The sequence below is a fragment of the Camarhynchus parvulus genome, chromosome 10 (assembly GCF_901933205.1).
Source record: "Camarhynchus parvulus chromosome 10, STF_HiC, whole genome shotgun sequence".
Lineage (NCBI taxonomy): Eukaryota > Metazoa > Chordata > Aves > Passeriformes > Thraupidae > Camarhynchus > Camarhynchus parvulus.
Genome location: NC_044580.1, coordinates 18,028,651 through 18,055,786, shown reverse-complemented (window position 1 = coordinate 18,055,786; position 27,136 = coordinate 18,028,651). Strand labels below are relative to the sequence as shown.

Here is a 27,136-nt window from a genome sequence, read left to right as displayed (position 1 = left end):
AAACATGTAGGAAGACAAAGAGGTGCCAGAGAAGAATCAAGTAACACTAAGATCAGGTAGAGAGCTAAGACGGGGGTTGAACCTGGGTCTTTCAAAGCCTGGTCTAACCCTGGCCTGTTGACATGGAGTTCTGTCAACACCTTAACACAGGCAAGTGCTTTTAGCCAGAATTTGCAGTGTTTTGTAGACAACTAGCAATTTTCCTTGTTTATATTAATGTCAGATTTGCCTCCCTGCAAGGTGAAGTTTTTTCTTGCTTAAAGGGAGGGAGAAATGTCTGGGTTTTGAAGAAAAACGGGCAGGGTGTGTCTGAAAGAAACCACTGGCAGACACAAGCAGATATTTCTTTACAGCCTAGTTAAAGCAATTTGACAGCACCCTTAAAACCACTTCACACATAAAGGAGCAGGTGGGAAGGACTCAGAGAGAAAGAAGGGTTTGTAATCTTTACCTCCATGCTGGACTGATGCAGAAAAGGATGTGGATATTACTACCCACTTTCCTTTCCATAGGGAGGTGAGATGGTGCTGGAATGGGGCCAGTGGAATGCTGCGGCCTTATTATGCACTCCTTCCCAGCAAGGTGCACGGTGAGTGCCCACCTGATGCTGGGCAAAGCCCCTCTGCACATCTCTTCAGAGGAGGGGGCAGCTGCCTCAGAGCTTGTCTGTATTGGCAGTGCCAAGTATGAACTTGGAGCTGCATAACTCACACTCCCGGGAAACCTGCTTTCCACCACACAGCCTTTCTGGTTTCATTTAAGTTTTTATAGTTCATTATACAAGTTAATAAATAGGAGGGTGTGAATTAAAAAGGTTTCTTTTTTCATATTCTCCATAGCTGAAGCCCCCTCCACATACCACACTGCTGTGATAAAACGTGCCAGTGTGCTGGGCAGCTTCGTACCCTTTTGGAGGGCAGAGCAGACCCACTCTGGATGCAACTGCCCTTGTGTTTGGTGCCAGGTACCACTGCCTAAAGGACTTGGTGTCATGTGCTCTCAGGATTAAACCTGCACCTGTGGCTTTACGCACACACATGTAGCGCGAGTTTGTGTCTGGGACCCAGCCAAGCCAAATGGGGAGGCAGGATCTTCGGGCTCCACTCTCATCTCCTTGCCTCATTTCCACTGCTTGGCTCAGCTGGTGGATAGGTCCTGCCTCTCTCCTCAGCAATGGGGTGCAGACACGCCACACCATGTATTTTATTTGCTTTATTTTTACAGTTGGCTGAGAAGCACAGGCAAGGCTTTGACGACCAATGAACGATAAACATCTGAAGGAGTGCGGCTCGAAACTGAACCCCAACAAAGCCACGGCAATGCTTTACTGGCGTCCGTTTGCCTCCGCTGCCAGCCGGGCTTGGCGCGCTGAGCTCCGGCAGCCCCGACGGGCAGCGGGGCCGGGGAGGCGTCCCCGGCAGCACCGTGAGGGGAGCGCGGCGGCGGGAGCTGCGCGGTGCTCTCCGCGCTCACCCGTGGCAAACCGGGGAAAACACCCTAAAGAGCTGGGGGGTGGAATTTTAATTTAAAAAGCCACATAAAATGTTACAAATGTTTGTGGCTTGTGGAGCTGCTGGCGAGCGGAAGAGTCCCGCACCTGCCGTCCACCCCCTCAGGGAGCGGGGCCGCTCCCGGGGCCGGGTGAGGCATCCCCGGGAAGCACCGTGAGGGGAGCGCGGCCGCTGAAGGCGGGCCGGTACCCTCCACGCGCACCCGTGGCAAAAGCGGAAAAAATACTAAAGAGATTGAAGCAAGAAATTATTAAAAAACGCCACATAAAATGTTATAAATGTCTGTGGCTTGTAGAGCTACCGGCGGGCGGAGGAGCCCGCACCTGCCGTCCCCCACCCTGAGGGAACGCGGCTGCTCCCCCCGCCGCGGGCTGGCAGCAACCTGTTGGTGCGGGCGCTGGCGGGCGGCGGGAGGAGCCCCTCGGAGGGGCGGCCGGGCCGCTGACAAAGGCGGAGCAGCGGCAGCCCAGGGCCGCCCCCGGCAGCGGGGCCCGGCGGGCAGCGCGGGGCTGGGGCTGGGGCCGGGGCGCTCGCACAAGATGGCGGTGGGGCGGCGGGAGAGCGCGCTCCCCTCGTAGATGCGGCCGCGGCGGCCCCTGCTCCCGGCGCCCGGCGGGGCTTACATGGCGCTGGAGGACCTGCTGCTTTGTCTCTGCTTCTCCGCCCTCGCCATCCTGGCCGTGCAAGGTGGGTGAGGAAGGGAGAGAGGGAGGGAAGGGGTCGGTGCCCCCCAGCCCGCGGGCGGCTGCGGTGCCACCTGCCCTCACACGGGTAGCGGGCGGTTCCGCGGGATGCGCTCCCTGGCCGGTCACCCGCTGTACCAGCCCTCCGTCCCCTTTAGTGGCCATTTACCCTAGTCGTCCTTTCTCCCCTTAGTGGCCGTCCTGTCCCTCCGTGGCCGTTCCCCCCCTCTCCCCATCCCCTTCTTTCCTCCAAGTCGGACGATAGCTGTGCTCGTGGCACATGCCTAGATGGTGCTTCTTTTGGAGTCATCATTTGGGGGATGACATTGGGAGTGACACCCTCACACTTTGAGGGTGACACCCCCCACAAAAACTCCCGTCAGTGTATGGGCTGGGGGGGACAGCAGACCAGCCCGCAGCAGCAGCAGCATTCCACGACCTCTGCCTGGACAGTGGCAAGTTTCTGCCAGAGGGACGGTGGCTGTGCCAGGGTGGTGGGGAATGAAGAGCTTGTCCGACGCAGGGTGGCCCAGAGCAGGCCCAGGTGTCCAGCAAGGCTATGGAGGGGCCCTTTGCCTCCCTTGCCCTGCTCCCGCCGGCATGGGACACACGGGTGGGCAGATGTCCTGTTGGTCAAGGAATTGACCCAGGAATAGCCATGCTCCTCACGCTCGTGTTTTGCAATGGTTACGCAAACGGCGCCGTGCGAGGGCACACGTACGCGGCCACTGGGCGTGTTGGTGGCTTTCTGTGGTTGCCATCGAAGTTGGCATTGAGGGTCAGCTGAACTGTCAGACCTTGGGGTGTGGGATTCCTTCTCTGTGTGTGCACAACCCACAAAAGGTTTTGTTCTCATCCCCGAGAAGGGTTTGAAAAGGTACAGGTCGGCAGAACTGCACCAAAAAATGTGAGCGTGTGCCAGGGACTTGCTCTTGTTTAAAATCCCCCCTAAACAGGGTATTGTGGTGGAGGAGCAGCCATCCCCATGTCATTGTACATTTTTATTCCTTTTATGATGCATTCAGGTTCAGCAGAGCATAATAACAGCACGTGGATGGCTACAGGGTTGTTTTTCTTTTCTTTCTTTTTCCCCAGAGCACTGTGAGCTCCCGTTAGGGGTAGGTTATGATTCAACATAGGTGCAGCTTTATGGTGACTTTTGTGGAACTGAATAACGGTCCATGTAAATGGCCCATTGTCACCGGTGAGTGTTGGTTTTCCTAGATGGGAGGCAGGCTGTGACCCCACCCGCAGTCAAGCTGGACTGAGTGGGAGCTGTGTCTCCTGTGTGTTTGAACAAACAGCTAAGTGGATCCCAAGGCTTGTAATGGAGAGCAATGGTTTAAAAAGAAAAAAAAGAAACAAAAAATGGGGATGGTGGAGTGGATGTTATTTTTCCAAACCCACTTCAACAAGAAAACTTCAGATACTTTGTGAGAATTTGCAATTGTGGCTTCTTGGTGTTTCTTGCAAGCGGTTAGGCAGCTAGTGAAAATTGTTGCTGTTTGTTTTCTGACAATGGGACACATCTTGTCCAAGGAGGCAGTGAGTGTGTCTGCACAGTCCTTGGACGTGCCGCTGGGTACGTGTGGATGTGCTTTCCAACAGGTGGGTTTGATTCTGAAAAGAAAAACATGGACTTGTTTCAATCTGAAATTAATTTGGCAGAGAGTTGAAATGGTTTTGGGAACGTCTGTGTTTGATCCCAAAGCCACATGTGTTTTGATCCAAAGTTCAAGCCTCGCTGGGTATGAAGTTCGTAGGAGAGAAGTAGAATGGAAAGCCTTCTCCCCCTCTGGACTTGATGGAAGCAGTGCCAGTGTACACTTGCTGGGGATGTGATCCAGTGTTTTTGAAAGCTTTCTGCTGTCTGACTTTGAGCCTGTTTTCTCTTCAGTAGCAGGAAAGGGGTTTAAGAAAAAAAAAAACAAGGACTAAACAACCCCTTTTCAGTTGACTCCAACAAGGGGGCTGTGCTGGTTCCTTTCCTTGGGGCTCTCTACAGGGGATGTGTTGGTGGGAAGTATGCTGAGCTTTCCACGCGAGGGATAAGCTGAAATCCATCTGGTTTTGTGTAGTTCGGTTTTGTGGTTGAGTTCTCTTGCTATTTTCTTTTTCGACACCACCTCACTTGAGTTGTGATTTGTTTTATCCTTCCTGTCGCGTTTGCCTTGGCGGCGTGACCCCGCAGCCTCTGCCTGCCGTGAGAGCCTGTGCCGGGGAAGTCGGCGTTCCCATTGTTAGGAATCGTGTGTCCCTGCTGCTCTTCGCAGGATGTCACCTGCCTGCGGCTCCGCCGGCCCTGTGACCGTGGCGTTGCGGTGTCACCGGGATGGGCGGTGCGGGGAAGGGGTGTTTCCCCCCAAGAAACGGGGGACGCTGACAGTGCCAAGCGCGGTGCACACAGCGCTGGCGAGGCTTCACCTGTATCCCGTTTCCAGGGGCGGCGTTCCCGTGCCGGAGCTTGGAGCTCGCTGCCCTTGTGCCGTGGCTCTTGTGACAGCCAGTCTCCAAGCCAGGCAGGGGCTGCTCTAGCGTGGCGAATGCTTTTGCTGGCATTTCTCTGTTTCTCTTCTAGTGTGTGAAGCTGAAGGAGAAACTGGTTAATTCTGATTTTGTCTCTCCAGTTAATTCTGATTTTGTCTCTCCAGTTTTCCCTAGGTTTTTCCTCTTTTATTTTTTTGGGTTTTGTGCCTTCACTGCCTTGAAGTCCGAAGTGAAGCAGAATGGGCTCATTTTCAGGCGTATCCCCCTCTTTTGCAGCAAACTTTCTCCTGGCAGCTGCAGCAGATTTGATCTGCTGTGAGGGCCCCGTGGGGGTGGGTGACTTCTGGTCATACATGAGGCACTTCAGAGTGGCGCAAGTAAGAATTGGAAAAGAAAATATTTGGCAATCTGCCTTTCCCTGGGGATGAAAGGAGATTATTTTCCCTGCATGTAGCCTGATTTGGAGATGGAGGCGGCTTCTGTGGGACAACACAGGTGTCTCTGCACTGGGAGCACCTGGGCCTCCTGAGTTTGCAAAGCGCTGGGGTGGGCTGTGGCATACAGGACATCCCTCCCAAGTACCCACTGTGATCCTGGACCAGTTACTGCATCTGCTCTGGCAACCTCAGGGCCCGCTTCAGCCAAATGAGATGCTTCTCTCTGTCAAAGGTGGGGATGAAATCCATCAAGAAGTATTCAGCACATATATAGTCTTTTTCACTCTAGTGCACAGCTATCCTGAGGGCTGTACGCTGTGCTGTCCCACGGGTTTGTGACTCCTGATACCATATTGCTTGCTGGATGATTTGAATTCTTACCTCCCTTGAAGCTGCTTTTCCAAAGGCTGGCTCTTCTCCCAGGGAAAAAATCCAGGTGCTTGTGAACCAGTCTGGGCATTTGCAGTGTAAGAGATGCTGCTTGCACGATTTACATGCTCCTCCTGGTTAAATGGCTTCAAGGCCATTAAACCTAGTCATGGTTATATAATTAAGATGGGAATTAATATTTAATCTGATTGTAATTTGTTGCTGGAATCCATCCCAAACTGTATTTCTGCGTGAGGTGAGTGGGTACCTGAGGGAAAACTGAGGCCAGTGTTACATACAGAGTATTTTTTGCATGGACACTGGGAATTACAGGTCTGCCTTGGGTGACAGAGAAACCCTAACCTTTACAAACCCTGAGTGATCATAGTCATTTTGTTATCAGTAGGAAGCAAATGTTTGTTTTATAGTCAGCTGTAATACTAGAGGGGATATGGTAAATCCTTGTTATCAGTATTTGCCAAGTGCATGTTGGGCTAAAATCAACTCTGGTCTAATTTCGTTACTTTCAGGAAAAGAACTCGATCCACTTGCTTATAGTATTTTTAGCTGGTTTTTGAAGGTGAAGAGGTGTAATTACCTCATTCAGTCATCTGTCCATCTCCCTTTTCTTTTTCCCAATAATTCCTGGACCTGGAGAATTCAGAGTTTTTGAAAATAAGTGACCAAGTAGAGGAGGAAGATGCAGTTTCTGCATGGACTGAAGGACAGGGACTGGAAAACCCACTTGAGGATGAACCTGAGTGCCTCAATGGTAGAAAGAGCTTTGAGCAGCTCGTGAACCTTTTTTGGGTAGGACTGGGTAATCCACTCTTGAGACACAAAACTGCAGGAAATCACAATCTCAAGTCCTTGGATTCCCTTGTTTATTTATGAAGTCTGTTCTGCTGTAGAACATGACTTATGATTACATCAACGTACATATTATGGGGCTTGGTGTCTGTTTTGCTTTCCTCTCTTTTTTTGGGAAAGCACTTCAAAACACAGGATTTGGAGCTGCTGTGACTTTGGCTCTTTTCATTGTCTTTGTGTTGGTCACTTGCTGTCTCTGCCTCAGTCTCCCTACTTGTTCCCACTGAGCAGAGGATGCTGTTGCACACTGTAAACATGAAGAACACCATCACTCTAAGTACCCTTCTTGCATTTATTAAATCCCTTGAGTAAGTGGCCTCCAAGTGCTGCTTGTGCTTTTCTGACTTAACAGCTTGTTGGTGAGAGGATCCCCAGTTGCTAAAACTGAATCTGCCACTTTCATAGAAAGCAGCATTAAGCTGTATTCTCACAAGCCCTTCTAGAGCTGCCAAACCCTCCACCAGACATGGGGGGAAGTCTGAGGAGCTTCTAATTTGTCTGACTATCACTAGTATGCTGAAGTCATCCTTGAAACACCATTGAATTTCCTAATTCTGAAGAATAATGGACGCTTCAAGGAAGAGAAAGAGCTGATCAATGTTTCCTTGCAGGAAGGTAAAAATCTGCTGGAGTTGTAGCTGCTGAGAAGGGAAATTCCATGGGAGATCCAAACCAGGTGTCTGTCTGACACTGTCCTGTTTGCAGGTGTCAGGACACTTTGTGAGTGTGTAGGTGTTGGAGCTTCTCCCTTGGATGTGTTTTTGTTCATGTCAGTGATGCCCATTGCTGTCTCTGTTTGAGTCAGATCCTCTCCTGCTCCTAATCCATGTGATCCTGCTGTTGTGATATGGGCTTGCTTTATCTGAGAAGTCCAGCAGCTGCCGTGTCTTATCTCCGTGGGTAATAAACATACTTTGTTGTGGTTATGATAAGCAATTACTGTGTTCCAGGGAAACTTTCATATCAGATGTTCTCAAATTATTTAAAAATCTTTATCAGCATTTTAAACACAATTGCGTGTTATTGCCTTATGAAATTCAGCTGAGCTATGGAATAACCTGGTTTATTCTATCTTTTTTTTTTGTTTTTTTCATGTTTTAATTATTTTTCCAGATCTTTCATAGAGTTCTTGAGGACAGGTCATTAGTATTAAAGTGTATTAATGTGAGCATCCTCAAGGTTTGCTCTCAGCCCAGATTGGTGGGAGAATTAAAATCTAGCATGTGAAGTATTGCATTTGTGCTCAGTCTGCTGTGCTCTTTCCCTGGTTCCAACGGACTTCCCTGCTCTCATTTCCTGCTCAGGTCTTTGAACCACATTCCCTTTGGAGTTGAGATGGCTTAGCACCTTGTTAAATGCAAGACTTTGGGAAATTAAACAGTTAAAATGGTGCTGGGATGGCAGAACTTGGTGGAGCAAACCTGGGATGTGGAAGTGCTGCCAGGCTGGCGGCAGGGGTGTGATAAAGTCCTTTGTGTGTTTCACTGTGTGCTGGGAAGTGTGCATCCTTGATCGTTTCTAAATTGACTGTCGATAGATGATCAGGTTAATTGGTGTGACCAAAAGGTCATTACTTAATGAAATGGATTTCCCATGCCCTGTCAATGCACTGGGAGTTTTGGCAAAATCTGACTGTCCATGCACTCAGGGCTTTGATAAATCTTCTTTTTTCAGAAGCATCATCAGTGATTACAGGTTCCAAAATTACCTCAGGTTTTGCACTTAAGGCAGGACTGTCCTCTCTGTGGCTCCTGGCTGGCTGTTGGGTACAGCTGCAGAATGGGGGCACGTATTTTCCAGACAAAAGTGGAATTTTCCCTGTATTAAAACTAGTCAAGATTTCACTGATTATTTTTTTCTGCTCACGTGAGAAGGCTTTTATGTTCTTTTGGAAATTTTTGTCTCTTTTTAGCTGATGGTCTAGAGAAAATGTGCTCTTGCCTTTCTGGGATTATCTGTGCTGCTTTAAAGGATAGGTGAGCATAGTCCTCCTAATTATATAGACCCAGAGGGACTGAGCCTGTTGGAGCCCATTTCTGTGCCCTCACAGTCCTGTCTGTCTGTCTGTCTGTGGCAAAGCCTTGAAAGAACTTGTAACAAAGGGACAGGGAGCTTTTCATGGAAAGAAAAACCAAACCAAACCAAGGGCTGGGGAGGGCAGAGAATTAGCAGGTGTTCAGGCTGATGTTGGGGGGGTCAGCCTGTGGTTTGGGGATGGGACCTGGCCCTGTGTGGGAGATAAGGGGCTAGTTGGAGGTTATCTGCAGCAGAGAGGTCCAGAGTGTGGTGTGGGGTGGAGGAGCTGGGGCTGCTGGCTTGGCTCCATTGTTTTTCTGCTTGATATGTATTTCCCCTTGTTACAGAGGCTGGGGCAGCCCTGCTGTTGGAGAATTCAGGCTGTGACAGGAGGGTGCTCATATCCTCCATGGGTCTGTGTGGCTTGCAAAGACACTTCTGAAGGCACTTTGTGTTATTCCATAGCAAGGCACCTTGGCAAAATACCATCAGATAAGACAAAAGGGGAAAAAGAATCCCAGGATCTGATCCAACACGAGCTCCTTTGCTGGGTTGGCAAAAGTTGTTTAGATTTTCCCTCCCAAGAATGGATTTGTAAACATAATACTGCCTATTAGCCATGTAAATTACTGTCATTGGTGGCAGTTGTTGTGATGGAAAGATAAGTATCTTGAAACTCTGGTTTGATTTACCCCTCCTGTCCCCCAGCTTGCTAACCAGTTGTTTGTGTCAGTGCTGATTGCGGCTTTTGTCAGAGAAATCAAAATATTGATCAAATTTATTTAGCTCTGTGTTCCCTAGGTCACAGTAAATGTAACTTTTCTTTCTTTTCCTTTGTGCTCTTTTTCTCTGTACTGAAAACAAAAGGAACTGTTCCTCAAGAAGATGAGCCATACGTTCCCAAAGTCAAAAGTCATCCAGTTGAAGAGGGTCCTTAGGAGCAGGCTTCCTATCTGGAGGCTTTCCTCAAGAGTCTGTCAGTGGAAAATCTGGCGAGCAGCATTACCACAAGTACTATTGTGGAGTTTTCTTTACATGCAAAGTGGGCAGAGATGGAAGTTCTCCCAGCTGCTGGCAGAGAAGAGCTTCCCATTTACTTCATGCTTATGGCTGCTGCCGGGATTTGCTGTTTAGCAGCAGAGGAGTTAAGTGAGGGGTGAAAGGCTTCAGCAACACTTCAGCATCTGGGCATGAGGCTGAGCTGTCAGATCATTCTTTGTTTTTAATACCAGTGAAGACACTTGGGATAGTATGTTTAAGGCAAGCAGTACATTGTGCTGCCTTCTTGTGTACTGTGGCAAGCTGAGACGTTTCTTGTACATGCAGATCCTTGAGTCTTTCACCTGTTTTCCATCCATAATCTCAGCCTTCTATAGTAACAGTAGTAAGCCAGCCCTGCTTTTCTCAGCAGTCAGGTGTTTGCTCTGCTGGGGAAGTCTTTTACTGCTTCAGTTCAGAGCCTGACTTCTTGGATCTGGACTGTGCAGGTCCCTAGGGCACCAGTTCCCCCCCAGCTTAGTTCAGAGCTGCCATTCAGCTCAGACAACCAGTGCTGAATGTGGCTTTCCAGATGTGATGGGATCAGAGCCAGCTGAGGGAAAAGTAAAGAAACCTTCATCTCCCAGAGTGTCTCTTTGCAGTGCAGCTGAGCCGTTGCTGAGGCAGATTTGGGGCATTGCAGCAGGAGGCTCACGTGCAGGAAACCAGAGGAAGCATCAGGATGGGGCCCATTTGTGTAACTTCCATTTAGATTTTAAACAGAAGGGCTAAGTTGGTATTTGGTATGTGCAGACCTGTAAATGAAAATTCCTGAGTACTTTTTTGTGTGTTTTAAAGTTTGTGAGGTTTAAAAAAATGCTGCCCTCATAGGGCGTCTTTTCTTGTCACCAGAAACTTGTTGGACTGCAAATTTGACAGAACTAATTTTTATAGTATTTTCTAAGCTGAACTAATTGTGTGTTTTGGAAGGAGGAAGACAATGATGTGGGTGTGTATTTTTATATAGATTTCATTAAAAAGGTGACTTGGATTATCCTGCAAGTTATCTGAGCAATGTAAAGGTTTCTGCTGGAAAATGCAGGTGATTATAGGCTGGTGACTAACAAATAATCCTTGGCTAATATGGGTTGGGCTCAATTAATGTTAATCCCTGCTCAACAGTAGTAAAAGTTGGATAAAGGAGATTTTGCAAGGCGGTTGTTGATCTGAACGTGAGAATGATCACACAGCATTCTCTGAAATCAAACTGGCTCTCTGGAAGAGACATCATTCTCATCATTTGTTTCTAACACTAGAGAAGGAACTATTCAAAGTGGCCCAAAATTGCCTGGTTATGAAGATGAGGATTTCTCCTGTGCTGGTGTTATGTGCTTGGGCACAACGGACCTTGTTAAAGGAGGAGCAGCAGTAATTAGTCTAGATTAATGGAAATAAATCTGGTTTTAGTAATAAATGAGGTTGGATTCCTTGGTCCAAAACAGCCACCATCTATAGTGTTCCTCTAGCAGTTGGATGCACAGAGGCAAAACTCTCCTCACTGCTGAGAAAAGTGGGTGATCTGGGGTGTTTTTATTGAAATCTCAGTGTAAGTCCAGGTGTTGTTTTTAGATGTGTTTTGGTGAGATAAGCAGAAGCCCAGAGACAGCCAGGGAGAAGCATCACATCCGAGCCTGGACCCCCATTGATCCAGGAGGGCCCCAAAGTGGTGTGACAGTCCCCACAGGAATTCTGCTGCTCGGATACTGTGTGTCAGAAGTGTGTCCTTCACCATTTGGAAGCAGACCTGGGCCTTTTACTGCTTTGTCCTCAAACTGTCAGGTTTCAGCTGGCTGCAGCTTTGGAAAACAGAAAGATTTATGTACTCTGAAGAGAAACTTTCGCTGACAGTGGGTAAATGCACTGGAGATGCTGGAAAGTTAAACAGCCAAGTAGGTGTGAGGCATTTTTGAAGTAGGTTGTGAAATATATTTTCCTCCTGTTGTTATGATAGATGTAAGTTTAAGTTTGGAAATGGGAGGGCAGATTTGCACCCATTCTGACCCTCAGTCCTAACCATGTTCAAAAGTTTGTGCTGCTCCTTGTTTTCCTCCACCTTTAGGTGCATCCTTGTAGCCACAGATATGGCTGTTATGTTGCTATTTTTCCTAATACAATCCCTGAGCTCTAAAAGTCACTTTGCTCTTTCAATACTAAATGAGTTTCCAGATCACAACCAGATACTGTCTTTTCAAACAGGACTAGGTAAGAAGTTAAGCCAGGAGGATGAAAGTCCCAAGGTGGTCAAGTCCTTGGTAAGATCATGCATGTCTAGCTATGAGCACCCCTTGGACTTAACATCCCCCATTTTATCATTTTCATTTTATCATCCCCCATTTTATTATTTTCTCTGTCAAACCTGCCCTTTTATCTGCTATTGTCCCAGCAAGGCTGGCTGGCTGCATTGATAACATACCTGTGGGGTTAGGTGATAACAGAAAGAAGCAGAGCAGGTCTAGATAAAGCAGGGGTGGTCCACACCCATGGAGGGAGCTGGTGTCAGACACTGCAGCTGTAGCCAGGCAGTGAAGCCCAGATGGGTTTTGTGACTTCCCGAAGGACAAGTGGTGGGTGGTGACAAGGCCATCCCTGGACGGGCTGGTGCTGTGTCAGGACTGCCCACACTGTCTGTTCTCTGCAAAATTAACTCTGCCCTGAGCCCCCCTCACCTTTGCCTTGTTCCTGTGCTGTGTGGGGGCTTTGTGTATCCTTGTGTCCTCCCAGGGAGGTGACACCTCTCTTGGGGCAATGCAGGCTTGCAGTGACAGTCGTCTGCACTGAGCTATTAAAATGTACTTTTCCATTAGTTCTCTTTGTTGCTGTTCTGAATTGTCTTTTCTTCCCCTGTGTGCTGGCTCATTATTTCTTATTAATTCATGGTTTGTGCAATTACCTGGGAAGTGCAGGAGAGTTGTCAGGAATTTGATGAGCCTGACTTTCCTTCTTGGAAGTAGATGACTTTTTTCCAATGCAGCACGGGAGGGTTGGGTCTTGTCCTCTCTGAGTGACAAGTTGCACATCCAGGCCTTTCTGCAGGGGCTTTGCAGGACAGATTGGCTGTTTGCAGGGAGCTGGAAAGCACAAGGAGCAGGGAGAGGGTCTGTATGTGTATTTCCTTGTGTACCTGGTAGGACTGAAACCAGAGCTGTTCTTTGACATTCTGTAGCTGCTCTGCATTTATGGCACTTTACACCCTGCCCTGAAGACACACTCCAGTCTTGAATGCAGCCTATCAAGAGTGAACAAGGAAGGCTCTTTGCTTAACTTTAAAAGACAGAATTGTACCATAAATAATTCTGAACACAAGCCAGGGGATTTTGTTTGTTGTGAAAACTCAGCTCAGTCTGAGGAGTGCGTGTGTCTTGGGTTGTCACTGAAGTGACACCCCTGCAGAAGGGTTCTTTGCCCCCTTTTTTTGGACACAGTATTTCAGGTAAGAACAGAGATGTGATCTGGTCCCTTTCTGCCATCACTCAGCAAGATAAGAGGGCTGTCACTGATTAAAATGCAGCAGTTTGTCTGCTTGTACCTTGTGTTTTATTGGCAAATCTGTTGTGCCCCTGGTTTTCCCATATGAACGCTCCACTTTTTAAAGTGTTGTATTCATGCATTGACTTCCCAGCTGCTAGGAGGGACCTCTTCTTGATGGAAGCTGGACTAAGCTGTTTCCTGGATGGCTTCTCAGCTAGACTTCAGGCTGTTGGTGGAGAAGGAGCTTTACCTGCCCTCCTCCTTCCATTTTTATTTTCAGGTGAACTGCAAAATCTCATTACCCATGGCAGTGGTAGGGCTTTGAAGATTTCTGACCTAATTATCTCCTTTGCACTGTGAGTAGCTGTAAAATCCATGTGCTGTTAGGGGGACTTTGCTGTTGTGGCAGCTATGCAGCAGTGGGAGAGAAAGGCCTCGTGCAGAGGGTTTGCTTCCCACAGTGCAGGCTGGCTCAGGCTGCCTGCATATTCCAGGCTGAACAGGTGCTTTCCTGCAAGACCTGGATGGGGTGAATGAGGTATAAGTGAGGAGTTACCACCTTCTGGACTCCATCTGAGGCCCTTCCAATGCCTTTTTTGGGTAATGTTCTTGAAGGTCCAGCTCAGAAGGGGCTGGACCACTGTCTATGGAGGGGCTGCTTGGTTCTGGCATGATGTGTAATGAAGAAAGTGGTTAAATATAGCAAGTTTCTGTAGTGTGTGAGAGCTGTGATAGAGCCATGTATTTGCACATAATTTCTGAGACTCTCTTAGAGTCATGGCTCTGTATTTATGCCTGGATATAAGGAATCTTCTGCTGTCGGAGTGAAACGAATCAAAATATTAACTCTAGCTATTCCCACCCTGCAACTGTAATGAAGTGTTGCTACATCTCTTGTGGGCAAGGAACTTGTGAGGTAGACGTGGTCTAAGTAACAGTAAACTGTGTAGCAAGAAGGCAAGAAAAAGGAGTGTGGGAATATTTGGTGCCTTGATCATCAGTTGAAGGCAGAGGGATGAGAAAGATCTTTGAAGATTAATGTCTTTGATCTTGAAGATGATGAAAAATTCAGAAACATTACAGTATGCTCCATCCTGGTATAATTTCTTGTGTCTTTTTGGGTCAGTATCCTGTGTTTCCTGTACCTAATGGAAACAGTAGAAACCATGGCTAAAAAGGATCTGGGTGATAGTTTGTTTTCAGATGCTACAGGTAGCTGTCCCTGTGGGGTCTGTAGGAGCTGTTTTCTCTGACCTCCTCCCTAAGCTGTGGTTCAGAGTCATCTTCCAAGTTTGTGTGGTTGTGGCTCAGTGAAGGCAGCGGATCAGTTCCTGTAGCAAAACTGGGACCTGTCACAAAAGCTTGGCAAAATGTTGGTTCCCCCTGTCATGGTGTGAGGGTCTGAGTGAACCCTCCCAGTACTGATCTGTTGTGAAGCCTGCTTATTCCTAGCAACTCTCCCTGTGGCTTGTGTAGCCAGATCACTGATTGCTGAGTAAAATGAGTGTGCAAAGTCAAGTAATCTTTGTACATCTTGAGTACTGCTTTCCCTTTCTGTGGTTCCAGATAGCAGCTGGGAGAAAGTTGGTTTGGAAAACAAAGCTGTTAGGAACTGTTTGTTTAGACACAAGGCAAAATGAAAGTGAAAAACATAATCTGTCTGTCCCCCTCCGCCTCCCACCTTCTTTTTGTTTAAAATGTCCACATGCTATTTACTTTCAATAAACAAAAGATGTTTCTTATAAGCTGGTGTTTACTAGTAGGGGTATGTGATTTATTAGAAAACAGAAATCCCTTCTCATGCCTATGTTTTCAAACTGGAGCAAGAGTTCATAATTCTATAGACCTTTCAAGAACAGATTTTCTAAAGCAAACAGTGAAGAACTGTTAAATTATAGCCATGTAAAACAACAGTGTAATAGTGTGATTGCTCAGTAGTAATGACTTTATTATTCTGTAACAAATAGGAGTGGTTTGGGCTGCTGGGAGATAACCTGGCTTTTCTAAGATAGTTTTGGAGCTGATTCAGAGGACAAGCCCATTTTAGATTTTATTTTCCTCGTGTTAAGGAGATATGGAGTATATGGGTATTCCCTTACCCCAGCTTTCTTCCAGGATCAGGAAAGGTGCAGCTTCCAGAGAAGCAATTCAGGTTTCTTTTCTAGAGCCTGAGAGTCACTGGAGTGTCACATTGTCCCTCTGAGTTAGGCTGGGTGTCAATCCACCAGCATTTGCTTGGGGTGTCTTTGTAACTTGTTTTCTCTGTAGAGGAAGTGGGAGAGCCATGCATTCTCCCCAGAACCTTGGATGATGGGGGCTGTGTCCAGGCCTCTCCCCAGCCCTGTCTGAGGTCACAAGCCATGCAGGACTCCCAGGCAGTGCACTGTTCGGGCCAGGGCTTTGGGAACGAGCTGTGGGTGCTGCTGAATTCTTCAAACCCCTGGGTATGAGCAGAAACGTCCTTGCAGTGCCTGCCACTGTCATGTCTGCATCCTGTTTGGACTTCATCTACTCCTTGCTTCTCACATGAAGCTTGAGCAAGTTGGGGTGCCGGATGCCTGGCCTTGCCCCTGTCTTCCATGTGTCTGTCCCATCTGGGTGTTGAAGATGGTGCACGTGTCTGTGCTCCCTCGTGCAGCTCTGCCAGCTGTGGCTGTGCCAGTCACTTTGTCCCTGCAGGTAGTGAGTGCGAGGCACGAGAGGCTGGGTGGTCTCAGCTGGAGCTCCTGCTTTCTCCAGCCTTGCAGTTCCCTTGTGTGTGAGGATGCCTGCCTGGAGCCTGGGTGGGATCCCTGACAGATGCATGCATGGTGCCCTGGCCCTTCTCCAGCTCCCAGTCATTGCAGTGACCTCTGCTGAGACACGTGTGTTGAAAGGGACCCATCTCCTGTGTTTATTCCTTCTTTCTTTCTTTCTTGTTTATTCCTTTCTTTCTCCTGGTTCTCAACTTTTGCCTGGTAGATTAGGCTTATTTCTGGCTGGTCTACATATGTGCCTGCTGGAAAACCTTGTAACAGCTTACTTGGGCTCTTGGACGAAATTATCTGTGCAAAGAAAGCCATGGCTTGTAATGAAATAGCTTTACAGTGACTTAGTTTTAGTGCTGCAGTGTGTCTCTGCTGGTTTTCAGGTTATTCCTGGGCTAAAAATATGGCTCATTAAGCCTTCTGTAACAGGATACAACCATATTTTAAAGATATTCCTGTGTGTTATTACAAAGTGATTTAACTGATGCTGCATTTGGAGACCTACTTTGTAGCATTTTTTATCTGAAGTGGAAATGAGTAAAAAATCAAGTGTGTGTGTTTCTGATAGTGAGGATGTGGTGCTGGCATGGAAGGCTGGGAGGGCTTGGGAGCTGCACTGGTGCCTGGTACTCACTGATCAAAGCCACTGGACCAGCTACTTCCACTTCTGGTCTTCCCTGCCCCCAGACAACAAGACAGTCAGAACTGCATGGAAAAGAGTTTTACCACCTATTTCATTTGAAGCTGGATGCACTTGAGATGTGTCGAACAAATGGACAGTAGCCTTTCTTCTCCCTGGGGACAGCTTTTACATGGATGGGAAGCTACAGATGGGGCCCAAGGCAGAAATGCAAATAGGCAGGGCTGTGATACGAAGCATTTGGCAGCATCGCCGGCTTAAAAGCCTCGTCCCCACGGCTGCTTGATCCTGCTTTCTCAGTTGTGCTGACACAGCTGGTTGTGGGCTGTACTGTGAACTGTGTGAGTGGAGCTTTGACCTCAAAACTGTGGGATTAGGGCCTTTGCTGCTGGCACCGTGAAGCTGGCCCAGCCCGGGCCATCCCAGAGCTGCTGTTGAGAAGCCCTCAGAGATGTACTCGCTGTGGTTACAGCTTTGCAGAGAGGAGCAGCAGCGAGCACAAACAGCTAATTAGTTTTTATAACGCTCTTTTGTTTGCTTTTGAAGACACGAGTCCTTGGTTTGCTTGCCTGGCTCCTGTTCGCTGTGGTGACAATGTCAGCGCGGCTGTGTGAGGCTCAGGTTACGTGGGGAGAGTTCAGGCAGGTTTGGTTTCAGTACAGGTCTTGTCCCTGAGCTGTTCCAGCACTTTCCTGACAGGAGGCAATCGGTGTCAGAACAGGTTTGGCCCTGAGACTGAAAAAAAAATGAGGTTTGAGGGGCAGATCTCCCCCAGTAATGAGTTCAGTGGTGGGCTGACTGTTTTTTGTAGATGTAAAGGTCAGATCTGTTGCCTGGGTTATGTAGAAAGGTTTTGTTCTGGAACAGCCTGCTCCTGATGAACTCCCATCTCTACTGAGCTGCCAGACACTGCTCTAAACAGTGTTTTTCCTACATTTTCCTAATCAGTGCATGTTGGAGAGATCACTTTTTCCTAAATATTCCATTGTTGGGTGTTGAAGAATTTACTTTTTAGGTATGCTCATTTAAGGCTGTGAAGTTTTGAGTTCATATCAGCAACTTGGACAGCTTTAAACCCCCCTGGTTTTGAGCCTGCCCTACTTGGAGTTTGGTTTTAATCACAAGTTTTAACAGATTGAGTCTATTGAAAATATTCTCAGTGAAACACCCTAATTTTTTTTTCTCAGAAGCCGTTAGCTGTCTTCAAGAAACAATATTTTAATTGAAGCCATGATAAAAGCCGAGTGGCAGTGGTTGTTGTAAAGCTTAATTTATTAAACAGCCTTGTTTTTAATGCAAAAAAATCTGTAAAGGAAAAAAAAAGCTATGCGCTTTAAAACTGTCAAAATAAAACCTACAACTTTGAAGTCTTAAAATACTTTGGGAAATGCTGAATGTTTTTGACTGGTTATATGGAACAGCTGAACTGACTTAACTGGAACAAAATTAGAGGAACAAAGAGGTTTTGTTTCCAGAGTGTATTCTTTGCCCTTTGACAGCGCTGTCTGGCTCACACTCCGAGTTAGATACACGGAGCAGGTCACTGTCAGCTTTCCCCCCCTCTTTGGTTAGACTTTCCACACAGGCAACCCCACTGGAACAACAATAATATTCTTACAAAAGAGCAAAAATTACAGGAAGATTCAGGGGCAAGGACAGAATCTGAACCTGCCGTTACTGTTGGGTTGGTTTTTTTGAAGGAGCCTGAGTCTCATATTGATGGTGCCACATGTCAGTGCTGAGTTTGGGGGTACCTTGGGCTAGCAGGGCTTTTCCTGGCTGGTGATTGATGTTGCATCCCACACAACTGGACTTTCTCAGCATGGTCTTGAAGTAAGAGACTTGTTTTCCATGGAAGATGCTCTGAAGATCTCCCAGTGAACTCTTCCCATGTACCCAACAGCTTTCATCACCAAAAGGGTGGGAGGCTGTGCACAGGGGGTATCCCTGGCTTGGTACTGGCACTCTGGCTCTGGGAGGTGCTCATGTGCTCTGTTCTTCTGTCATTCCAGGCTATTTGCCTGAAAACAGCCTCTCAGAAAAGTCTGTCTTCTGTTAAGGAAGGGCAGACAGCAGGACGAGATGAGCAACTGAGAAACAGGGCTCTTGTTTCCATGCAAATATCCCATAAAGAACAAAAGAGAGGAAGAAGAGTGTTCAGAGGCGGGGTCTGCCAGCAGAAAGGCTTCAGAATTGTTTTCCATGAGTAGCATCAAGTCCATGTGAATGTAATTTTTACACTGTTATTGCTGTGGGTCTCATGGGTGAGTCACAGATGCTGCTTTTGTTTTGGACTTCTGGAGGGCTAAATCCTCCTCTCTGTGGGAATTTTACTGCTGAATTCACTACCAGAGAATTAGGGCTTTTAGGATCTGGTGCTGAAATGAGTTACCTCTAGTTCCCAAATCTCAGCTTGTGCAGGAGGTAGGATGCAGATGAACACAAGAGGTGCCTTGTGTGCCCCTGGGTGTACCAGTGTGTCTGGCTCTGAGGATGCTGAGGGCACATTTCACTGACTGTAGGACTGCCCTGTGGTTTCTTTCCCAGTGCATGGCAGAGTGCTTTCTTCCCTTTCCGTGGCACCTGAACATGCTGGGAAGGTGTCAGAGGGTGTGAAGCCCTTCGTGCCAGCTAACACCACTAGGAAAAAAACCAGAGTTGTGAGCAGCAGCCTCAGCCTTGCTGGAGTTGACTTTGAAGGTCTTGGGGAGCTGTTGGGACTGGAGATAGAGACAGCTCTGTGATGTGCTTGAATTGATGTGTCAATGGCAAAGAGCTCTTGGGGACTTGCTGCCATTCACTGCAGCAGGAGCTAGGGTGATTTAAAACTTGGCTGCTCAGAGCTCCCTGTAGTAGAGGGAACCAGATTGATAACAAAGGCAACAGGAGTAAATGTACATCTGCCTCTTCCATCACTGCCCCCAGCAAGGCAGAAACCTCCCTTTATCAGCCTTCATGTCCTTTTCAGCTATGGGTATCGAGTTGCAAGCCAGTTCAATGCTGGAGCAGATGCACACTGAATTTAGTAGCTTGCTTAGAAATAAGTATCAGCAAGATGTCAGAGAGGTTAGGCTCATTATGAGATCTCATTAATTCTGTGAAATACCCTGTAGAGAATATATTAATATTCTTATTCTGTTGACATATATTAACATATATAATAGTTGTATAATTGTTACTAATAATTATGATAATAATAAGCTTCTACTGGTAGACAAGTCAAAATGGATATTCAAAAGTCCCTGTAGGTACTTCTAACCCACAGTTCATGGACAGAGGTGCTGATGCCTGCAGTGTGGTGAGAAGTGGCAGTTCCTCTACCTGCTCCTGCGTGGGAGTAATGTCAGCCTGGAGGCCAGATTTCACAGGTACTGTTGCTGTCTGTGCTGCTTGGTGGGGTTCAGGCAGTTTGGGTTGGGAGGTTCCTATGCTCTTGGCTGGAAATTACCATCCCTACCTTGGCATTTGCTGCCGTTCAGCAGAAGCACCTGAATTTGATGTGCCTGCTCTTGTGCCATTGCAGTGGTGCAAAAGTAAAAGTCACCCTCAGCCTAAAACATTGGTTTGCAGAAGCTTATTCTGCTTTGCCCTGCAAAGAGATCACTGTCAGTGACAGTCTCATCCAGGGGTCTCCTTTCTTACAAACTCCAGGCTTTTCAGATTGCTGCCCTAGATGAGATAAAGGTCTTGGTTGTGTGTGTTATGTGTGCATAGTTGCCACCCTACTAGGCCAAATCTTGCCATTAGTTCTAACAGAAAACCAGAGGGTGCCCTGATTTTTAAATCATTAAAAGAACTCAAAGACACATGGATCTTGAAAGGTTCTGGATTAAAATGTGTTCTTCTGTTTTCTTAAATATAAGACCTGCTAACAAGCACGTGGAGACCCACAGCGATTACAATTCAAAGCTTGGTTCAAAGGGTAAAGCTCTTCTTGATTTATTGGAGAACATTACTCTGTGGCATATCTGAAAGCCAGATACAGGGTGACAAACCAGCAGGATTATGGCAAAGAAGTAATATTCAGGATTGTCCAAAGAAAGATTAACTTTTTACTGATGCAAATTGCCACCCGCTGTGTTGCAATAAAGAGCAGAAATAACTAAATATGAAATGCTGACTCGTAAAGGGGAGTCATCTAAAGTGCTTTGTGTTGCAAGATTTCATGAAAATGGTTTTGAAATGTTCTGCTGCATTTACCTTACAGAGAGGGCAGTTGTGCCAGCTGGCAGGTGCTCTCGGCAGTGCCTCATCCTGGAGCTGTTCAGGGTGGAGCCTGAGTGCTGGAACATCCCGTCCAGCTCGCAGGGGTCAAAACAGGATTGTTCCCACTAGTGCCTTTTTTCCTTTTTTCTTTTTTTTTAATAAATAAATGTTAAAAGGTTTTGTCCAGTGCAGGTATAAAAGTCTCCAGCTTGGTTTCAGTCTCTTTTTTTCTGGGCAACAGTTCCAAATCACTCCCTTCCCTGGCAGGGGGATGGCTCTCTAAAGTACATCTTAGGGTTCCTGGTCTTTAGGATCAATGCAAGGTGTGTTCAGTGAAGGTCTCTTTCATTAAGTTCATATTATACAATATAAAGGGCATTTTTCTTCCTGGTGTGACCCCATTGCTCTGTGTTGTAGGTAGCTTGCATCTTGGTGCCCAGTGTTACAGTTCCTGTTTCCTTTTTGAATTGCTCTTTCTGCTGCTCCCATTGTTAATCCGTGCTTGCTCTGGGTTTTTGTGGTATGTTGGCTCTTTCTTTTTTTTTTTTTTAGTAGCCTGCATTAAAGTTATTAAAGTTCTTTAAAGTGTTCTTTACAGCAGACATCTTGGGCTTGATTTTTTTTTTTTAATTTATTTGTAAAGCATCCAGTACAGTTTTGTAAGCCCATCCCAAGCTAAGCACTACAGCCTATAGACCTTGTCCTGCTAAAGCTTAGAGGTTATGATTTCCCTGAGTTTTGCCAAGACACTGCTGGGCTGGGTCCAAAAGGTGAATTCAGACACCACCCTGCTTCGCTAGAACTTTGTTTCCAGCTTCAATCCTTGTGTTCTCTCCCCTCAGTCTAATTAAACCCCACTGTAACAAATGCTGTGAAGCCAGCTGCCATGCTTTGGCAGGTAGCAAGCACAGGGCAGCAAAACCTCCAGCTAATCCATCCATGGTATGAAGTCATAAGAATCTTGTTAATTTTTAAAAAGCCCTTGATGCCCACTAATCCAAATCAATTTTAATTTCTTTCATAAAGTCATGCTTCCATTTAAGCTTCAGCTAAGAATTACAGCTAATTTGTTCGATTTTATAACAGTATAATTGAAAAAGTGATTTTAATGTCCTGGCAACCATATTCCCTTTCTTTGGTTGTTAATGAAAGAATCCATTAAAGTTAAATGATTTGGGCACAGATTCAAGTTGAATCGCCTGAATATTCTAGGGGAGTGTTTCTGACCATCTGCTGCTCTGTCATTGGCGTTTGTGTTGTAAATGGGACCCAGAGAAGGACTTCACAGGTCTTGTTCAAACCATTAAGCGTAAAATATCATTTTAATTTTCTGATCTCAGTGTAAATAGTGGAAATACTCAGGAGAGTTGGGACTGCTCTGATCTGTGGGATCCTGCGCTCATAAATATCGCTGCTGAGCAGTGCTCCCACATCCTTTCCAGGGGATCTTGTGGCTGTTTGTATTGATTACAGTACATCGTTCAGCAGCAGGTTGTAAGTTCCTTTTAATGACAGGCAAGACAACTGGAAGTGGAGCCTGTGAAGGGAAGCACACGTGATGGAGAAGTGTTTTTCCCGCTGCCTGGAGTCACACTCGCCATTTCCGTCTGGCTGCGATCGGAGCGGTGCGTCCTAGGGAGGGCTGGTGAGCGTGAACAGACACAACTAATAAATTACAGCAGCTGCTGTCACTCCTGCCTCCTTTGCAGAGAGCCAGGGTGGGGGAACTGGGGCTCTGGGGCGCACTCCAAGCACAAGCTTTGTCCACCCAAGCAGAGGTAGAGTCAAAGGGCTTCTGTATTTTCTCTGTAACATACTCTTCCTCTTTCCTTTGCTGCTGAGCTTTCTTGCTGTCCTTGGTGACATGCAACACGCCTGACATGCTGGGAAGCGAGATGGACAGTGAACCAGGCCATGAAATTCAATGGAGGTGCCACTGACTCTCACTGGAGGTAGATGTGTCTTTGGGTGCACCATTAAAGCTGGAAGTGTGCCTGTCTTGCAATGTGAAAAAAAGAAAATAAGATTACAGGTGGTGTGTTTCTTTTGAAATTGTGATGTATAGCCCAAGTTTCTGGAGATCTTTAAAATGAGAAGCAGGATGGGCTCTGTCTGCTTGCTCCACAGCTATGCACTGTGTTTTGTGTGTAAAATTTTGAGTTACAAAGGCTAAAGAATTGTCTGATAGAGAGGACAGAATGTATTAGCTGGGAAGTTTGGCTGCTGGATTCGGACTTGGAGTGAGGACATGTTTCATTCCTCTTCAACTTTTTCAAGCTTTAGCATTGGGTATGCTGCCTTTTTTTGTTGTTGTTGTGTTTTTTTTTTTAATGCTGTCGGGTGGTGAGAACTTGACTGATAAAATATTCACTGTTGGAACTGAGCATTTTTCAATTTAATGTATTTATATTTGTATCTTTGGAATATGCAAAGCCATTAACCTAGGGGGAAAGAGCTACAAAACACTCTTAAACTGTAGCCCACAGGTGAAGGATTTTTGTGTATTTATTTGGCAATATTAGTTTCTGGTTAAGTGACTATTCCCAAGAGGGGCGATACTGAAGCTTGTATCATACTGCATACTTTTAGCTTTCTCAGGCATGAAGAGATGAAAGTGTATCCTAAAAGTATGCTAAACTGAAACAGTTGAAGTATAAAAATAGGTAATGTTGTAACAGGAGATCTTCTTTCAGGCTCCTCTGTGTCCTTTGCAGATAAAGTGTATGTATGATGAAGTAAAATCAGGAACCTGTGCGTCTCACAAAAGCAAAATAACTGGGTTTCCTTTCCTGCATCAGTGCAAAATGCAGGAAGTCATTATGTGTTTAAACGGGTGTCGGTGAGATCATGCAAATCCAAGGCAGTTGTTTTAGTCTACAAATCTCAGGCTTATTCAGCCTGGACCCTCAGCAGCACAATTACAGTCACTGCAGCAAATAGGCCTTCTGATGTTAACACCAGCAGATAACAAAAATAGCATTTAATAACTTTCATTAGAGTTAGTGTTTCTAAGGCTTTGGGGCTTTGCTCTTTCAAATCATTTACATAATTTTCAGGTACAAGCTGCTGTGCCAGACTGTCCATCTGATTCTGTCTCTGATCAGAGCATATTAATGCACTTGTTTGATGGTCTGTTACCAATAATTACCTTGGATTGCATTAGGAGCATTTCCAGCATTGCAGCTGGTCTGTATTTTTCACTAAGTGTATTTCAGGGCCCAATTACAGGACTGTGATGTGTTATTGTTCCAGTGCTCTTGTTCAAGCTTGTAATTTTAATGTGCCTTCACACTGTAAATCTCTGAATGCAAACCCAGGGCTCTGTCCTGAGTTCCCCATGTGTCCCATGTTTGCAGCAGCTTCTGTGGGGATCGTCTCAGCTGTTCCTCATTGGCTTTTTAAGAAGGGAAAGATGAGGACCCAGGAGATGGACATTGCCTTGGAGATGTTTGTAGAGCAAAGGCTGAGGTTTGGTGCTCTATGTTCTGGGTGTGGAGTGGCTGGGAAAGGCACAGGAACAGCTCAGTCCTCCCTGGATCAGGCAATGTGGGGATTGTGGAAAGGCTTTCAGGGATTTTAGTGTTTAAGTCACTTGGGCACTTTGAGCATCCTTCAGTGCAAGGAGGCTCACGTTTATATTGCTCTACATGGGGCACCTCTCCCTGTTCCACTGTGAGACACCTTGGGGAGAGGACCTGATAAAGGCTGAGTTTAGCAAATCTGGATTTTGAAATTCTAGGCTTCCTTTGCCTTCAGAAACCCTTCTGGGGTCAGAGGGGAGAAATGTGAACACTTAACCTTTGCGAAAGTCAAGCACTTTACTGTTATATTGCCATTGACAATTCAACACAATGAATAAATTATTACTGCTATTGATTTGTTTCATCTTTCTGGACCATGTGTTATAGAGGATACATCAGAATAACACAGTCTCAATGAGAAGGAACTCAATCTTGAGAGCTGATGTGGTGTTTGTTCCTGTCTGTTTGGCATCATCTGTAGACAGATATTTGTGCAAATCTGGTGCTTCTGTGGAAGCAGGAGAGCACTTAGTCCTTTGTAGAAATCAGTTGGCATTTTACTAGGTTGGAGTTTCCAGGGCTGTGTGGGTTGGTGGTTTTCATGGTCTTGGGTGGCTGAAATGAACAGCTTCAGTTGACTTCAGTGTTAGGAGCATCTTCAAAAATACTTCCACGCAGACATTCTCAGCTGTTCTTTTTCCTTGGTGTTTTCCTTGGTGTATGTTGCATTTATACACAACGGTATTCACTTCCCCATGTGAAAAAACTTAATTCAATCCCAGCCCAAACCAGCACATCTGTTTACTGTAATTACAGCTTTAGATGATATCATTCTTTCCAGGTATGGCCCATAAACAGCGTTGCATGTGTTTTAGGTGTTTCTTTCATGCCATCCCTTCTGCTCTTTTGTTTTGAACTGGGGATTTGAACAGGACAAAGGCCAGAGGCTCATGCCCAGCATTGTTCTTTGGGGAGAGTTGCATGCTCCAACTTTCCCTGCCAGTGCTCATCCTAGGTTCGGATGCGTGCCAGGACTTGAGGAGCACGAATGTGCACCCGGGCCCAAGCTGAGGGGTGACCAGGACACTGTACATACAGCATGGCTGCAGCTGGATGTGTGCAGGGTGTGAGGGGATTGCTCTTGGCACAGCCTCCTACCCGGCCCCTTGATGTGGGGACAATGTGACACTCTCCGCATGCCGCCTCTTGCTGCCTGCAGTGCCGGGCGGGCACCCAGCTGCTCATGAAAGGCTGGGATCAGCTTAGTGACAGGGGATGATCTGAGAGTCCCTTGCTGCCAGCTGGATAAATACTCCTGCAGCAGTGGGAGATGCTGCATTATTAAATAAACCATCCAGGTTGCTTATATGCAGAATTAGGATAAGGTTGGCTTCCCACTGGTGAGCACTGCTCAGCACTGGAACTGCTCCGCTGTGCCTGGATATCAAGTGTGGATAAAATGGTCTTTTCAGCAGCTCTGGAGATTAATTTTAGGAGCCTTCTGTTCCAGAGAGGCTTAATGGGTGTTGAAGGTGTAACTTTCTTAGTCCTGTTGCTATTAAAAGGTGGAAAGTTCCAGTAACATCTGGTAACTAAGTAGGGAATGTAGGGATCTTGACCCTTCTGTCTCATAGGCCTCCTTACGGTTTAGTTGGAAGAATGCTTTCTATTTTATTGTGCCGTGGGGAGGCTGAACAAGTGATGCACAAGGGGATTTAGGTGTCCAGCTCCTCTTTCAGCCTTCCATTCTCTAGAGATCATGGGAGTGGGGTGCTCCAAGCCCAGAGCTCCTCCGGTTCTGCTTTCAGTGCTGGCGTTGCCGAGCACCCAGCATGCAGACTGTCAGAGACCTTCATCCAGATTTCTTTCTGGGTCACCACTTGCCAAGTGCAATTGCCCTAAAAACAGACTGAGACCAAGCTATTGACTTGTAATTGTCAATGCATAAAGTTTCCAAGAAGAAAGAGAGCTTTGTGTGGCTTTAATGGGGACACACTGAAGTATAGTCACTCTTTGAATTAGACAATGGGAACGTAAAGATTTTCTACAGCTCCTAAGAGCCTCTGAAGAGCATCGGCAGAAGGTTACATTAAGCAGAACAATGGCACAGTAGTTGGCTTGCTGAGAGGTAGGAAAACCCTTTGGAAGGAGTAACTTCACTTTTCTTCAGTGCTGTTCGCTCCCAATTAAATAAGATTAATTGTGCTGTTGAGTTCCAGGAGTTCAACATCCAAAATAAATACATAAATTAAGGCAGGCGGCAGTGCAGAGGCTCAAATGCAGTTTGAATTCCTGCCACCTCCTGTGGGATGTGGAGGGGAGAGAGGAGCCCTTTCCTCTTACTGCCTGATATCCCACAGAACACACACGACGACCGAGCGCTCTGCTCTCCTTGCCTGAGCCACTTTCTTGCTCCTGGGAAGGTTTTCTTTGGCTGGCTCTCTGCAAGGTGCACAAGCCAGTTTCAAAGTGCCAGATGTGTGTGGAATAGGAAACATGCTGGCTGGGCTCCAGGCTGTGGGACCTGCAGCACAACAGCAGCTCCCCAGGAAAATCTCTGGCTGCCAAGAACTAGAAGTGATGTCAGCTCTGGAAGTGTGTCAGATTAGAAACCCTTGTACTTTGCTCCCTGTGAAGTATTAATCTCCCAAGGCCTGTGCCGTAATGGGTCCAGTCTGGCTTGGCTCAGCTCTCTTTGTTTTGGGCTGGGAGTGTTGGAGGGGTTTCGCAGGAAGGCACTGGAGGCTGTCAGTGGTTTGGCTGCTTTGGGCTGGGTGTCATTGAGCTGCTCCCAGGGCCTCACTCAGCTATGCTAAAGATGGGCCTCCCCTGCCTTGAAGTGAAGGTCTGAGCCTTGGAATTGTTGATTGGGCTGGGGTTTGTAGGAGTGGTTGTGCCTTGGGATCTTGTGTGTGCCTAAATGTCTTTGGCTTTCCCCAGCTGAATGAGTTTCCTGAAGAGAAGATAGAATTGATAGAGATGTGCTGTCAGTCTTATGGGCCTTATTTAGGAGTTGTGGATCAGGTGATTTCAGCTGTGCTAGAAAAGGAACACAGATATGCCAGTGCACTGAATCCCTTTTGGTTTATGCCTGAATGTTTTGTTTTCACAGTAATTACTTAACCACGACTCATTCTCCTCTG

At 46.7% G+C, this 27,136-nt stretch overlaps 1 protein-coding gene across 2 annotated transcripts in view; it reads left to right on the top strand.

Annotated features, from left to right (window-relative positions):
* Positions 1 to 2,034: 2,034 nt before the first annotated feature.
* IGDCC4 (immunoglobulin superfamily DCC subclass member 4) overlaps positions 2,035 to 27,136 on the top strand; it is an 84,929-nt gene continuing 59,827 nt past the window's right edge. For both annotated transcript variants that reach the window (XM_030955144.1, XM_030955143.1), the window contains exon 1: positions 2,035 to 2,198. In XM_030955144.1, coding sequence (XP_030811004.1) covers positions 2,090 to 2,198 — 109 coding nt within the window. In that variant the 5' untranslated portion in view covers positions 2,035 to 2,089. The remainder of the gene's footprint in view (positions 2,199 to 27,136) is intronic.